Source organism: Micropterus salmoides, unplaced genomic scaffold (assembly GCF_014851395.1).
Source record: "Micropterus salmoides isolate LMB-PRFRI ecotype aquatic unplaced genomic scaffold, ASM1485139v1 Ms_hic_scaffold_3, whole genome shotgun sequence".
NCBI lineage: Eukaryota > Metazoa > Chordata > Actinopteri > Centrarchiformes > Centrarchidae > Micropterus > Micropterus salmoides.
This window is the reverse complement of record NW_024042261.1, coordinates 8595421-8609848: the sequence shown is the minus strand read 5'-3', so window position 1 is coordinate 8609848 and position 14428 is coordinate 8595421. Positions and strand designations below refer to the sequence as shown.

General features: G+C 42.2%; 2 protein-coding genes across 8 annotated transcripts in view; both read right to left on the bottom strand.

Annotated features, from left to right (window-relative positions):
- Positions 1–116: 116 nt before the first annotated feature.
- On the bottom strand, positions 117–3495 carry LOC119882949 (GTPase IMAP family member 8-like). 2 transcript variants are annotated; one of them, XM_038693371.1, is made up of 5 exons: positions 3339–3495; positions 3102–3256; positions 2753–2993; positions 1350–1700; positions 117–1238 (listed from the first exon to the last, which is right to left on the bottom strand). In XM_038693371.1, exons 1-5 carry the CDS (start codon positions 3352–3354, stop codon positions 679–681), a joined length of 1323 nt encoding a protein of 440 aa, XP_038549299.1. In that variant the 5' UTR covers positions 3355–3495; the 3' UTR covers positions 117–678. The 2 variants fall into 2 exon arrangements, with proteins under 2 accessions (XP_038549299.1, XP_038549298.1); XM_038693370.1 differs by having other exon boundaries at positions 3102–3441.
- Positions 3496–7647: 4152 nt separating this feature from the next.
- usp2a (ubiquitin specific peptidase 2a) overlaps positions 7648–14428 on the bottom strand; it is a 44046-nt gene continuing 37265 nt past the window's right edge. For 3 of the 6 annotated variants that reach the window (XM_038693365.1, XM_038693366.1, XM_038693368.1), the window contains 9 exons: positions 14262–14373; positions 14056–14166; positions 13335–13399; positions 12758–12861; positions 12300–12380; positions 12069–12147; positions 11525–11629; positions 11186–11306; positions 8939–9023 (listed from right to left, as the gene is read on the bottom strand). In XM_038693365.1, the coding sequence (XP_038549293.1) occupies positions 8939–9023; positions 11186–11306; positions 11525–11629; positions 12069–12147; positions 12300–12380; positions 12758–12861; positions 13335–13399; positions 14056–14166; positions 14262–14373 (863 nt within the window). Of the gene's footprint in view, positions 9024–11185; positions 11307–11524; positions 11630–12068; positions 12148–12299; positions 12381–12757; positions 12862–13334; positions 13400–14055; positions 14167–14261; positions 14374–14428 lie in introns of all 6 variants that reach the window. The other 3 variants (XM_038693367.1, XM_038693369.1, XM_038693364.1) reach the window with 2 other exon arrangements.

The following is a 14428-nucleotide window of genomic DNA, read 5'->3' as shown; positions in this document are numbered from 1 at the left end:
CAGCAGCTAAGTGACCCAGATCAAACAGGTGAACACATGCTAAATGCCTACATGCTCTTGGTGGATCCTCCAACAATTAAACTGGTTCTGCTGTTGTTGATCATCCCCGTTGTGACTGTAGAGAAAATGGATTTATTGTTGTTTGGACATGAGGGCTCTGTGGAGCAGTTCATACCTGGACATACCAACATTTTTTAAATCTAATGCAGTAACATACAAAAGTAACTCTTTCTATTATGTGTACATATTTCTGTGTTTCTAGTGCTGTGGTTTTGTCATAATCAAACTGACTTTGTGACTACTCTCAACCCCCAACAATGAGAAACAAAGGCATAACTGAACTTAAGCCCACGGGTGGTAAGTATGACCATACTCTGTGGAAAAATAAACACAAACACGCCTTTAAACATCAGTGTACAATAAAAGTAGACATATGCTGTTTGCACAACTTAGACTGGAAGAGGGGTGGCGATTACCTGAAATAAGAGACATACTTGTCATTTGGTGGCTTTCTCTTCTTTTCGTAATTATCACTAAAACATAAAACAACACTTAGATTTGGCTTAAAACAAGATTTGTATTGTAGGATTAAGATATCTGATATCTGATAAAGGGGGTGGGGGTGAGTGAATATATTTCCCTCTGTTTTCTTTCTGTTTAGTCATATTTATTTCGTATCTACAGTTGCTCCACCATCTCCAGCAGCTGGTTTACTTGAGTATCGTCTCCTGTATTTGTGTCAAACACGTGATGCCGGTGGCCACATCTGTCCAGCACCCACTGCAGAGGTTCTCCCCTCCGCTGGATGTGTTTCTCCACCGTCCTTCCTCTCAGCTCCTTTCCGTAGGTGAACAACACCACAGTGCTCCTCCACACACCATTCCCCAGAATGCTGAGGTACATCTCCACAGCTCTCCTGTCTTTCTCTCCGAACGAGGCCACGGGCACAGCCAGCAGGAACCACACTTTGCTTCTCGCGGGGCAGAGGGAAGGGCTGCGGCCGATCTCCATCCTGACCTGCTCGGAATTGGCCAGACAGAACAGACTCCACCCGGGGGTGTCCACCACCGTGAGAGGCCGCCCTGATACTTTCCCGTGCCCTACAGAGCACCTGACGGTCTTTACGTTGATCTGGAACGCTTCTCTGTCCAGGATCATGTTGCCCGCTGAGCTCTTCCCTGACTTCCTCCTTCCCAGCAGGATGAGGCCAAGAGCAGGTTTAGGGTTTACTGGGAATCCTGTAAGGACACACGCTGCAGTGGGTTTCACATTTTACACAACTTACACAGATTTTATGGCGTGTTGATGGTGGGCAAAATTCTAAAAATCTAATCAAAGTTCCTTCCTACCTCTGGGCATATGTGGCCACCCTGAGGCAATCTGCTTCCTTTCTCTTGGCCTCCCATCATGCACATCATGCATCACTGTCATTTCTCCTCTCTCCTCTTGTCTTCCCTGCCACCTCCTCTCCGCCTTCATGCTCAGATCTCGTCTCAGCTGGGCGTACATCCTGTACTGGATCTCCCTGGGATGCTTGTTGGTCTCCATCATCTTTTGGATCTTCCCAAAGAGCTCAGTAAACTGAGCATCTGAGGCCTTGGATTGGTTGTTCATAACCTGGTACCTGTTCCCACATCGCTCCAGCAGCCACTGAAGAGTCCGACCTTGTCGCCTTATGTGCTCCTGGATAGGCAGGCCCCCTGCAGCAGAAAGAACCTCATTGGTTGAGTTAAATCTCAATGGATTAAGAACAATCATTTTAGAAATAAGGGAACAAGACTGAGAATCTAAAACAAAATGCTTTACTGTGAATTTGAATTGCAACCAGTTCAACCAGAGTTATTTTACATCTCACATTTATGTTGGGAGCCATTTTCGATGTGCCAAACCCCAAGTTGGAAACCACTGGGAAGACGGATGAACAATTCAGCAAATGACTATAAACGGACACAAAACCAAACCAGGCAGCACTGTCCTCTGGCCAGTTAGCAGTGAGACACAGCATAAAGACGACCCTAGTAGTACATGATCACGTTGGGACCACACAACATACAACAAAGAGGAGGCAAAGCCATGACAAGGAGGCCTCAAGCATTAACAAAGAAACAGTGCCAAAACCCCTCTGCTCTGTTAAATTGCACCAGAGTGTGAGATTTTAGCTGAATCGGTTCCACGTCGCTGGGCCTTTATTCGTGTTTGTTTTTGCCACTGCAAGTAGAGCCAATAACTGCACGGTTACAACTCCAGAACATAAGTATGCTGCCTTGTTCCCGTGAGAAAGGACAACTACTGTGTCTTGCCATGGCCCTTGGGATTGGATGTAATTGTATTTGTGTGTCTTTCCATCTCTCTCTTCCTTTACTGACCCTCACACACACGCACACACACACACACACACACACACACACACACACACACACACATGCTGATTGTGTTTAGAGTATAGATAACAGTGATTTATTGACTGAATGTGTTGAACATTAATCTGTGCTGAAGTTAAATAAGTCCTGTCATACATTTTATAGGTTGTGATAGTCAGTGCTCAGAACAACCCTTCACTGTCCACCTCATTAATGTTAAGTGGAGAACCCCTTTTTTTTAAAGGACTGTGTTTGCTCTTTCCCAGGGTTGTCCCTCATAATTATTAATATTTATTAAAACTTTAAGTAATATATATTGTATTCATATCACTAAATATCTTCAATATTTGCTAATAAGCAAACCTACCCGATCCCAACAATCTTTTGTTTACCTAACTTGTCTCCGTGAGTGAAGAGGACCATGGCTCGCAGCCAGATGGGGGTTTGGAGCAGTCTGAGCTGGGCCTCCATGGCCTTCCACTCCTCATGGCCGAAGGTGGAGGTGGTGGGCAGCACCAGCAGGATGACATGAGGCTCCGGGTGGCAGAGGGTCAGACCTCTGCGGAGCTCCTGGGACACTCTGTCTGGAGTGGTGGAGTGGGACAGCCACCCTGGGGTGTCCACCACTGTCACCTGGTGGATGACATTTAGACAAAGTGAGTAAAGACCAGATTTCAGAATCAGAATACTTTATTGATCTCTGAGGGGAAATTCTTTAAATGTAAAGTTGAATATATTCACTTGTATTCCAAAGACGGTGCTGTTCTCTTTGCAGCTGCGAGTTGTTTTCTTGTGAAAGGCTGCTTTTCCCAGAATGGTGTTTCCCGCAGAGCTCTTCCCACTTTGTTTCTCGCCCATTAACAGCATAACTACCCGGGACAGGCTCGGCTCTGGACCTGACAGGCATTCACGATCTTCCATTCATACACACACAAACACAGTTGCCAGCAGTCTTTTTAAATTGCTGCAATAACTCACCGTATGACGCTGCCATGTAAAGGCTCCTGTGTTTTGTAATCCACTGTTGGCGTGTGGTTCAAAGCCTCAGTCTGAAAGACCTTGTTCTGGTGAACTGAATACATCCACAAATCAAGCTTTTGCTGCACGTGTGCCACATGATTGCTTTAGTCATAGTTTCAAAGTTCACAACAGAGAAGTTCCTGAGAAGTGGTCAAAAACATGACTCAGACTAAACACACATAAGGTGAGGATATAACAGTAACAGTATGAGAACACTGTTAAATTCACTTTTTAAAAGGAGCTCAGCATTTCCATTCATTACAGTAACACTGGCGCCACCCATAAGATATTCTCCATATATATATATATTGTAACTTTTCTACACAGTATTGGACTCTTGGAATAATGAAGTAAAAACCTTGTTTTACATACATATTTTTTATTATTCAATGTCATTCATGATGATGATAAATCAATGATTGTTTGAGGAATGATGCTCTCATTTTCTGTGGAATACTAGGAACAGGACTATTCGTGTCAGACTTGGTATAAAAGATTTGAACGCAAAAAATGGTCAACAAATATTCTGCATTTCATTTTTTTGTTTCAGTGTGAAAAGGCTCTTCCTTATGATATTGGTATGACCAGTTAGCTTATGGTGCTAACGTTAGCTAAGCAAACTTGTAACACTTGTAATGATTATTGACAGAACTATGTCATTTGGTACATGTTTTAGTTAATTTCAGCTAATTGCTTAATTGTTTAACCTGGAGTCTTTCAGACAGAACACAGCAGTTCTACTTTACATTTGAAAATGTTAAGTTTATTTACAGACAGTCACACAGTTCAACATATGAAGATTGTTGTTTCTAATCGTTAATAATTTTACATTTACTTGGGTTTAAAATGAGCATTTCTTTTAAGGACATTCTTCTCTTCCTCTTCCAAGAAAAAGTTTTAGATATTGGCATGTTGGCTTCAGAGGAATTAGTCCTGAATCCACAAATAAAGGTATGGAGTGTAAAATGGTTGAAGGTAAGTAAGCACTGTTCTGCAAAATGAAGCACTGTTACTTCCAATATTACAGAATGTGTGCCACTAAGTGAAGTGACACCAATACATCAGTCTGATGGTGTGAAATTCAGGTTGAATTAATGTTTCACTGCATGAGGTTTAGATTCCACATGTGTATATATACAGTGGGTACGGAAAGTATTCAGACCCCTTTAAATTTTTCACTCTTTGTTTCATTGCAGCCATTTTCCAAAAATCAAAAAAGTTCATTTTATTTCTCAGTAATGTACACTCAGCACCCCATCTTGACAGAAAAAAGACAAAAATGTAGAAATTTTGGCAAATTTATTAAAAAAGAAAAACTGAAATATCACATGGTCATAAGTATTCAGACCCTTTTCCGTGACACTCATATTTAACTCAGGTGCTGTCTATTTCTTCTGATCATCCTTGAGATGGTTCTACACCTTCATTTGAGTCCAGCTGTGTTTGATCATACTGATTGGACTTGATTAGGAAAGCCACACACCTGTCTATATAAGACCTTACAGCTCACAGTGCATGTCAGAGCAAATGAGAATCATGAGGTCAAAGGAACTGCCTGAAGAGCTCAGAGACAGAATTGTGGCAAGGCACAGATCTGGCCAAGGTTACAAAGACATTTCTGCTGCACTTAAGGTTCCTAAGAGCACAGTGGCCTCCATAATCCTCAAATGGAAGACGTTTGGGACGACCAGAACCCTTCCTAGAGCTGGCCGTCCGGCCAAACTGAGCTATCGGGGGAGAAGAGCCTTGGTGAGAGAGGTAAAGAAGAACCCAAAGGTCACTGTGGCTGAGCTCCAGAGATGCAGTCGGGAGATGGGAGAAAGTTGTAGTAAGTCAACCATCACTGCAGCAATCCACCAGTCGGGGCTTTATGGCAGAGTGGCCCGACGGAAGCCTCTCCTCAGTGCAAGACACATGAAAGCCCGCATGGAGTTTGCTAAAAAACACCTGAAGGACTCCAAGATGGTGATAAATAAGATCCTCTGGTCTGATGAGACCAAGATAGAACTTTTTGGCCTTAATTAAGCGGTATGTGTGGAGAAAACCAGGCACTGCTCATCACCTGTCCAATACAGTCTCAACAGTGAAGCATGGTGGTGGCAGCATCATGCTGTGGGGGGGGTTTTCAGCTGCAGGGACAGGACGACTGGTTGCAATCGAGGGAAAGATGAATGCGGCCAAGTACAGGGATATCCTGGACGAAAACCTTTTCCAGAGCGCTCTGGACCTCAGACTGGGCCGAAGGTTTACCTTCCAACAAGACAATGACCCTAAGCGCACCGCTAAAATAACGAAGGAGTGGCTTCACAACAACTCCGTGGCTGTTCTTGAATGGCCCAGCCAGAGCCCTGACTTAAACCCAACTGAGCATCTCTGGAGAGACCTGAAAATGGCTGTCCACCAACGTTTACCATCCAACCTGACAGAACTGGAGAGGATCTGCAAGGAGGAATGGCAGAGGATCCCCAAATCCAGATGTGAAAAACTTGTTGCATCTTTCCCAAAACGACTCATGGCTGTATTAGATCAAAAGGGTGCTTCTACTAAATACTGAGCAAAGGGTCTGAATACTTATGACCATGTGATATTTCAGTTTGTCTTTTTAATAAATTTGCCAAAATTTCTACATTTCTGTTTTTTTCTGTCAAGATGGGGTGCTGAGTGTACATTACTGAGAAATAAAATGAATTTTTTGATTTTTGGAAAATGGCTGCAATGAAACAAAGAGTGAAAAATTTAAAGGGGTCTGAATACTTTCCGTACCCACTGTATATGTGTGTGTGTGTGTATTTTCCAGACATCTAAGGGATAAGTCCTTCCATTGTGATGTGGGAGCCTCCAGGGTGTCCCCCTATGAACTATTCCTGGCTGCTGGACCTATTCATGGCATCATGAGGCTGCAATGCTTGGACCACAGAAATAGGCCACGTGTGGATAACGGAGCGGCAGGAAGTAGGCCACGCACTTCCATAATGATTACTGAGCAATCCATCAAAAGAAAATGGTGTGCGTCTCTGTGGCGTTAAGCTGATAAGAGAGCCAGTTTGGTGTCTAACCCAGGATGAATTAGATCACTAAAGTGTGATTTTACTATGTGCAGTAGTTCAGTTTCATTACAAAAACTCTGGCAGCCAAATTATACTTTTCGAAACAATTAGATAAGTATGACTTTCTACTGGTTGAAACACTTTGCCTGTGAAAGAGCTATAATAATTATAATTCATGTCAAGTAGGGTTATTTTCAGTGCAAAAAAACTGCTCAGTATTACAAAACATTTTGCATGTGAATGGTTTCCTTCCTTGTTACATTAACAAGCTTGTCCCAATGTCTTATGATAGATAGATAGATAGATAGATAATCTGTCCATCACTTAAATAGGAATTACTTTAGAAATGGATTTCTTTATGGCCAGAGTGAACAGGAGGAACATACAGACATAAAAATATGTTTCAGTGTTCATACAGTGTGTGCATTTGAGTGTTCTTTTAAAACTTAAAATACTTTTTACTTCCATAAAGTTGGGAGGGAGAGGACAAAGCCACCAGGGCCTGAACACTTGCCTAAGCTCGTGGTTCCAAACCTTTTTGACTTGTGACCCCTTAAAATGAAGTGCTAGTCTACAGTTAGCCACTCCTCATAGGTTGCTAATATCTGCCGGTTGTGACCAGTTCAACCAAAGAGTCATTTCCTAGCTTTATTTGAATATTATTTTAGTCCTGAAGACGTAAAACTCCTGTTAATTAGGGCTGACAATATGCAAAAAAGAATTAGTGATTATTTTGACAGATATTGTGGTATGAGTCCGGCTTTTGTTGGGTGAGAATGGTCATTTCTGCATTTCATTTTCACTGAATAAAATATAAAAATATTATGATTAGATTATGATTAGATTTTTGGGGTCTAAACCAAACAAGCCTGTTCTCTTACATTTTCAGAATATGATTTGTAGGCCAGGGCATCTCTTTAGCACCAAAATGCTTCATGTATGGTGTAACAAATTTTACTGTTAGGATTACTTGCCCTACTGTCACAATCATCTTGTGACCCCTCAGATTGACCCTGTGACCCCATGGCCTAACTATTCCACTCTTGTTTAGTTAACACCTGGCTTTTTTTCTTGCTGAATCGGACTTCTTTACCCATTATAAACCAGTTTTTCTTCTTCCTGTGCAAGTACAGCATCTGTTACAGTCACCATGTCTGTACACTACGGTGCAGATTCTCCTTCACAAAAGCTAAAAAAAAGACAAAGACTCAAAGTAAAACCACTGTTTTGTTAGCTTTTATTCATATATATTTATATACTCATGTGTTTGACTGCCACTGTTAAAAAGTGTGACTCATCACATTATCACCTGTAAGCATAAATACTAACTTTTTTTTCTCTCTTGAAACGTGGGAAATAAACCAACTGAAAACAGTTATGGGTCATTTTCAGCACCATTGAATAGTACATTCTCTATATTGCATCGGGATATAAAAATATACAGATATAGTGTTTTCTTCTTTAAAACATTCTTTCCGTGTTGTTCAATGGCATGAAACAAGAGAGGAAGAAAAGACTGTTACCGTTATTATCGTCTATATCATTAATCCTTAGCAGATCCGTACCGGACCGTCCACTCATCCATTCACAGCACTTTGAAGACATCAGTAGCAGCCACACGTGGGAGAAACAAATGAAATAAAACACATATTACAGGGTCGTCCTCTGAAACATGTAACACTCACAGTGCCACCGGCCTCCCAACCACTTTCAGAGAAACAAAGAGAGAGGAGAAGATGCCAACAGAGATGTGGGAGTGTTGTAGTGCAGTGGAAGGGAAAGCCATGAAAACCAAGCAGGCCGGTGGGCTGTAAGCTCCTTGTAACCATGAGCAGTCCTGTTACAGTCACACACTAAGCACAATTTATCCACAGTCCAAAGTGGTAATGATGATGATGCTCATGGTGCTGTGGTAATAACCCCCTGCTCCGAGAAAAAAAAACAAAAACAAAAAAACCCCAACATGAATTCAAAGCAGAAAAAAAGTCCTAAATTGAAACCAGTCAGTTTTAATGGTTTGAGGCAAACGAGAAGATCAAGAGTTGAAGAGAAAAAAACGAAGGCGCGGTTAGGAAGAGAGTTCGGTTCGCAGTGCATAGAGAGGAGACAGAGACGGATTCACCGATTGGTCGGTCAGATGGGATTATTGCCGAGTGTCAGCTTTGCACACACACACACACACACGCACACAGCAAACACACACCTCCACCCAGAATGAGCAAGACACGAGAAAGAGAGAGAAAGAAAGCAGGGCTGGTTGATCAGGTTCCTGTGGTTTCCAGTGTTCCCCTCTCCAGCTCTCTCCGTGGAGAGAAGCGGCCTCCAGGCTGCTGGGAGTGCTTGCCTTCGTGTGTGTGTGTGTGTGTGTGTGTGTGTGTGCATGTGCGTGTGTGTTATATATGTCCAAATACAAGTCAAAATAGGCCCGCCTCCGCCAACACTTTAATTTTCCATCCATCCATCTGTCCGTCAGTCCGAGCGGTGCTGCGGCCCGTCATCCTCCAGGAGGCTTCACATCCGTGAGGAGGAAGCCAGCTCGTAGAACAAGACGTAGGCGTCGCTGCTGCGCACTTGGCTGGAGGACATTGGCGTTACTCTGGAAAGAAAGAGAGGGGAGATAGGTTGTGTGCGTGGTGAGAAATAAGAGAGTTCTGGTCAATTTAACTCATGCAGTGTTTGGCATCTATAAAGACAATATCCATACAACATTTAAAATTCTGGGTCAGTTAGCCTCTGAACCATTTGTCACCCCCTTTACTTACGGACTGATGGTAAAGTCACTACATGTCTTGGCTGAGAATGTCGTTTATGTCATTTTCAGAATAAGATCAGTTTACATGTCGTGGTACTACATAAATGTCCACAGGTTTTCAACACACCAAACTTCGACTGTTAATTCCATTATTTCATTTGGGATGAACAACACGTTCAGTTGAGTTGTTGACCCCAGGGTTCCCATCATCCTTTGTGTGTGAACAGGAACTATAATGTTGCCATGTGAGTCAGTTCATATTAATTCTACACAGTATATACTACATGCTAATCATCACAATATACTAATATTTCTAATAACTATTGATATTTTGGTTTTCCAAGATCTTTCTGGATCACCACCACCCACAATTCATAGATTTGTATTAACTGTGAGCGGCTCCTCCACTTTGTGCATTGCATTGTGGGAGAGTAGCGTGCATCAACACTCAGAACTCCACCATATCTGGTTTGCATTCTGTCTGTTTTGAGTATACTTCCTTTTGTCACCTTTCCAGTGTGATCATACTACATACTCGAAACCTGCTTAGAATCAGTTTGTACTCTGGATTTGGGACACGACGAGTGACCTGGCTAGGGGCTACACCTAAGCCTGCTTTACATTTTGGTGAAGCTTCACAGTCAAAAGTCATGCTGCGAAAACTACTACCAGATCCTGTTTGCTCTGTAACCACAGAGGTACAGACAGCAACCCGGATCACCTGGATTACTGTAGATACTGGTGAAAAACAAGTCTAAATGTAGTGATTATGAGGCAGGATTTGGAGTTTCAAGAAGCACGTCTTTTCATTCAGATACTAATGTTAGTAATCCCAGCAGTGAGTTCCATGATTCAAGGGGCGCAAATGTGAATCAGATTTAAAGGGTTAACGGTTAAACATTTGATTTCAAATTTAAAGGTTTAGCAGAACATTCATTCTTGATCAGATTTGTAATGCAAATACTGAAAACAATAAGTGCAGCTGCAGGATCCCACCTCAAACTCTCAATAAATTCAGACATCCCCTGGTATTTTATAACTATTGCTGAAAATTTGAAACTTTTAATAATCAATTAATTGTCATTGTTCAAGCAACAATTGCCAACATCTGCTAGATATCAAGTGGTGAAACTAGATACACAGCTGTGTTTCATTAGGCATTATTTCATAATAAATAAGTGTAACCTGGACAGTATACTATGTACCATCCCTACCATTTATGTAATTATGTACACCAACTAAAAGCCAAAATCAGTTCATCTCTTTTCCAGTTTTACAAAATGTTTTCAGCACACCTCATATATGATATAACAGCTGGAATAGCATGTGTGTAGTCATGTGCGGAGAACTACGCTCTGTATGGTAATGTCCTGAAGCCCTGCTACAGTGTTACACTGGCATTCAGCGGTGGTGGTGTTGTGAATGACCGCGGCATAGCAGGACGAAGGCCGGGGGGAGAAACGGGATGCTCACGAGGCAGCGGAGGAGATAAAGGAGGATTATCTGCACCTCCGTTGCTGCTTCACTCACTGTAGTTTGCATTATGAGTGGTCACGGTAACTACTAATGTAGTCAGGTTATGATGTTGTAAAAGATTCATTATGAATGATTTATCTCTTGATACTAATGGGTAATTAATACGTTTTTTCACTCCAATCAACTCCAATAATCCTGTTTATGATCCGTTTCATTAGTGTGTTTACATTCTATGCTTGTTGAGTTTGCATGAACAGCTGACATTTACTCATAATTGGTGATTAATCGTAGCTACACATGCTTGCGTGAAATTCAATTTGTAATAAATCATACAGCAGTACAGTTGTATGTATGTATACATGCTGTTCTAATACCAACACAATTCTAATGAAAAGCTCTCCACGCTACGTTTGATAACTGTTTATTAGTGGACTGAAGGCAGCTGAAAGTGGAGACCAAATGTTTTGAAACCACATTGGTAAATTCACATCTCTTGACTGATGATGACGATGACGGGTGTTCAAACCTACCTGGAGTCGTTGAATGTGTACCATTCTCCCGAGTTGGGATTGCGACAGTAGGCTGTGTAGTGACCGCCCATAGTGGTGCCTGAGTGATTGGACACTGCATACAGGTTGTACACTGCGTTTACTAGAAGAGGACAGAAGCAAAAACAAGTCTTCTTTTTTAACAACATTTTGCGCAGTATATTTGAACCGAAGAACTGTATTTTTGTCAGTGTGGAGAAGAGACCCTGGAATAGCTTTTAAATGATGTGACACTACATCTCCACTGAAATCAAAGCACAACAACCATATATACTAATATAATAACACATGAAATACATTACAATCATGTTTGTTACTTACTGCTGTTTTCGGAGGCGAACTCCCGCAGGTCAAGGTCCTTCATGGGGAAGTTAACAAAGGTGGAAAGTTTGCTGGTTCTGCGTGCCTCAGAGAAGCGTTTCAGGTCTGGACAGACGGGAGGAGTCAAGGAACAACTGCTCTGTATATACCTTTTAACACATGATGCCAACATTTGTTACATTTGTGTACAAGGTTTCTTACTAGGCTGAGACAAGAAACCACAGCCAATTACACAACACTGGGCTTCAAATACAAGAGTTTCCTGACTGTATAGAGTTTTTACTTGCAGTGGGTTAAAGGAGCCACCACACGGGCACTTACTGAATCCTTTTTATTCTCCATGGACATGATATGAATTTCCACACATTGTATTTTCTCTGGTAAATCTCACAGTAAGTCTACAATTGCAATCAACTACTGTGTACTACGGTGTTGCCATACTGATAATAATACACTCTCCCACTGACACACGCACCTTCAGGCTCACTGCAAACATTTAATATAATACATCAAATCAGACACTAATGTCCGGAGGAAAGGATACGCAGCACTAAGATCTTGGGGAACTTCTGTATTGTGAACTTCTTGGTGCATCTCCTCCTGGCTTTACACCTGTAGCACGTCTGTGGAGAAGAAATACAGTCTGTTCACTCACTACTTAAACTGCCACTTTTAATCCAGCAAAATATGGAATAAAGAGACACAATAAATGCTTGATAAGCAGCATATCTCTTTTTCATGTAGCTAATGATTCTGTTGGTTCTTGGACACGTACCGGCTTCTCGTCCCCGTCGAGTACGTCTTCTTTGGTGAAGAGCCGCATGCAGTCCATCAGACTCACCTCACCATAGCCCTTCTGAGCACAAACATAGATGCATTCACATTAGCATACATACAAGCAACCAGACAACACACACACACACACACACAGCCACACACACACACACACACACACACACACACACACACACACGCACACACAGCCACAAAGCAAAGCACAAACAGAGACAGGGAGGAAACCAAAAAGCTCATGTTAAGAGCTGTGGATAGATATTTATTAATGCATCAGACATTTCAGCTTCAAATCATCCTGAGAACATGTCTGCAAAAACACACAGACAGAAAGTCACCTCTGCACTACTGATCGACATTTGTGTCTGTTGAACTTCTGGGATGACCAACATCCCCCTGTCTGTGTTACATCTGTCTGTGCGTGTGTGTGTGTTTCCTAACCTTGGCGATAGGTAGAGAGAGATCCCAAAAGGGGTCGAAGACCGTGGAGCAGAAGCCACAGTGGCTACAGGTCAGAGAGCTCTTCAGCTGCCCCACAAACAGGTCTGGAAGAGCGAGACAGATTACATGAGAAAAGACATGATGCTGAGCACTGGATCAACATGAAACACACTGAGAGAAGAATCTGTTTGTCTTTATGCTGATCATATAAGTTTCATATTTCTAGATGTGGGTTTTTTTGTGAAGTCCGGACTAGAGGGTGACACGGGAGTGGATTTTCACTCCTGTCCCATCCCGCTTCAAAATTATCCTGACCTGCCCCAATCCAGTCCTATCCTGTACCTGATATTCATTTTAGAAATGTATATTTATGTTTATAAAAAGGACGTATCATTCAATCCCAAAAACATGTCAGCCTCTAGTCCAGACTACACACATGTTTGATATGTAAAACAAATATCTCTTTAAAAGATTGGCCTATAAAGCTACAAACAAGTCCAATTTCATTACAAGATTCAAAGTATCAATCTCTAAAAAAAGCTAATAAAAATGGATGCATTGATGCATTTCCACTTACCGACTATCTTACTGTCTTCTCTCTCTAGATATTTACTCCACATCTTCTTCCCTTTCTCTTCATCGCTGAACATGGAGCACAGATGAGACATTTAGACTGTTAGAATATTAGATCCAGTGCAGACTGACTGAGACGATGGCCGAGACAGACGGAGACGTACCGATGATAACGTTCAGCTGTTTTGTTGATAATGAAATGGGTAATAGCAGAAACAACAGCCACTACTTAGGGACCTGACCTACTTCATCATAGGTGTTAGAATGGATTAAAAAGACACTCTCTACCCTGGCACACATTTTCAAGCTGGAAATAATTATTTATCTGCATTGTTTTTATATATTTAGTTTATTGAGGTTAATACTGAAAGTCAGATTACCTCTGACCCTTAAACAAGCCGTGGTTAGATGACTGATCATTATATCTAAGAAGAATTGGAGCATTAAGCTGATCTGAGTCCCAGAGAGGCAACAAGTCAACACAGGAGGTAAAGCGGTCGCACGCAGCCTTAAATGAAAGTATGTATGAATGGCCTCAACAACGGTCCTGATGCTCCTACCGTTTGGTGTCTTTCAGAGGTTCATTTCATTTGTAACATCCCTACTTTCACAGGATTTCTGGGTGTTTCTGTCTGTTTTGAGGTACATCAGGTCCGCTGATCCTGTGCAGAAAGGTGCAGGTGCAGGTACACACACACACACTGTCTGTCAGGCAGATTACTTACGGAAGGTGGTCGAAGTCCTCTACTGTGCCTCTCGGCCTGACAGTCACCCTGTTCACCTCGTTGTGCAGGCCATCCAGGAGGAAACGCAGGAACTCCTGAGCATCCTGTTGGCTGCAGGACACAGAAACAGAAATATCAGCTCATCTTCCTGTGTTCAGACAGAGGTCATGTGAAGTGCTTGGAGTGAGGAGCGTAACAACACTTACTTGTATCCCACGAATCTCGGAGCGTATCTCTGGATCTGAGTTTTGAATTCAGACGGGCTGACCGCCTCACTGCTGGACGACGTCCACATGGTCTGCATCAGCTTGGCAAATTCTACCAGAGCATAAAAACACTGAAGTTACTCACACACCAGGACATAAAATACATT

Excerpts from the sequence above, each read along its gene's own strand:
- LOC119882949 (XM_038693370.1), bottom strand. The coding sequence starts at position 3,281 with ATGGAAGATCGTGAATGCCTGTCAGGTCCAGAGCCGAGCCTGTCCCGG. Across the intron at positions 2,994-3,101 it reads GCACCGTCTTTGGAATACAA|GTGACAGTGGTGGACACCCC; the intron begins GTGAATATATTC and ends GTCATCCACCAG. Across the intron at positions 1,239-1,349 it reads GTGGCCACATATGCCCAGAG|GATTCCCAGTAAACCCTAAA; the intron begins GTAGGAAGGAAC and ends GTGTCCTTACAG.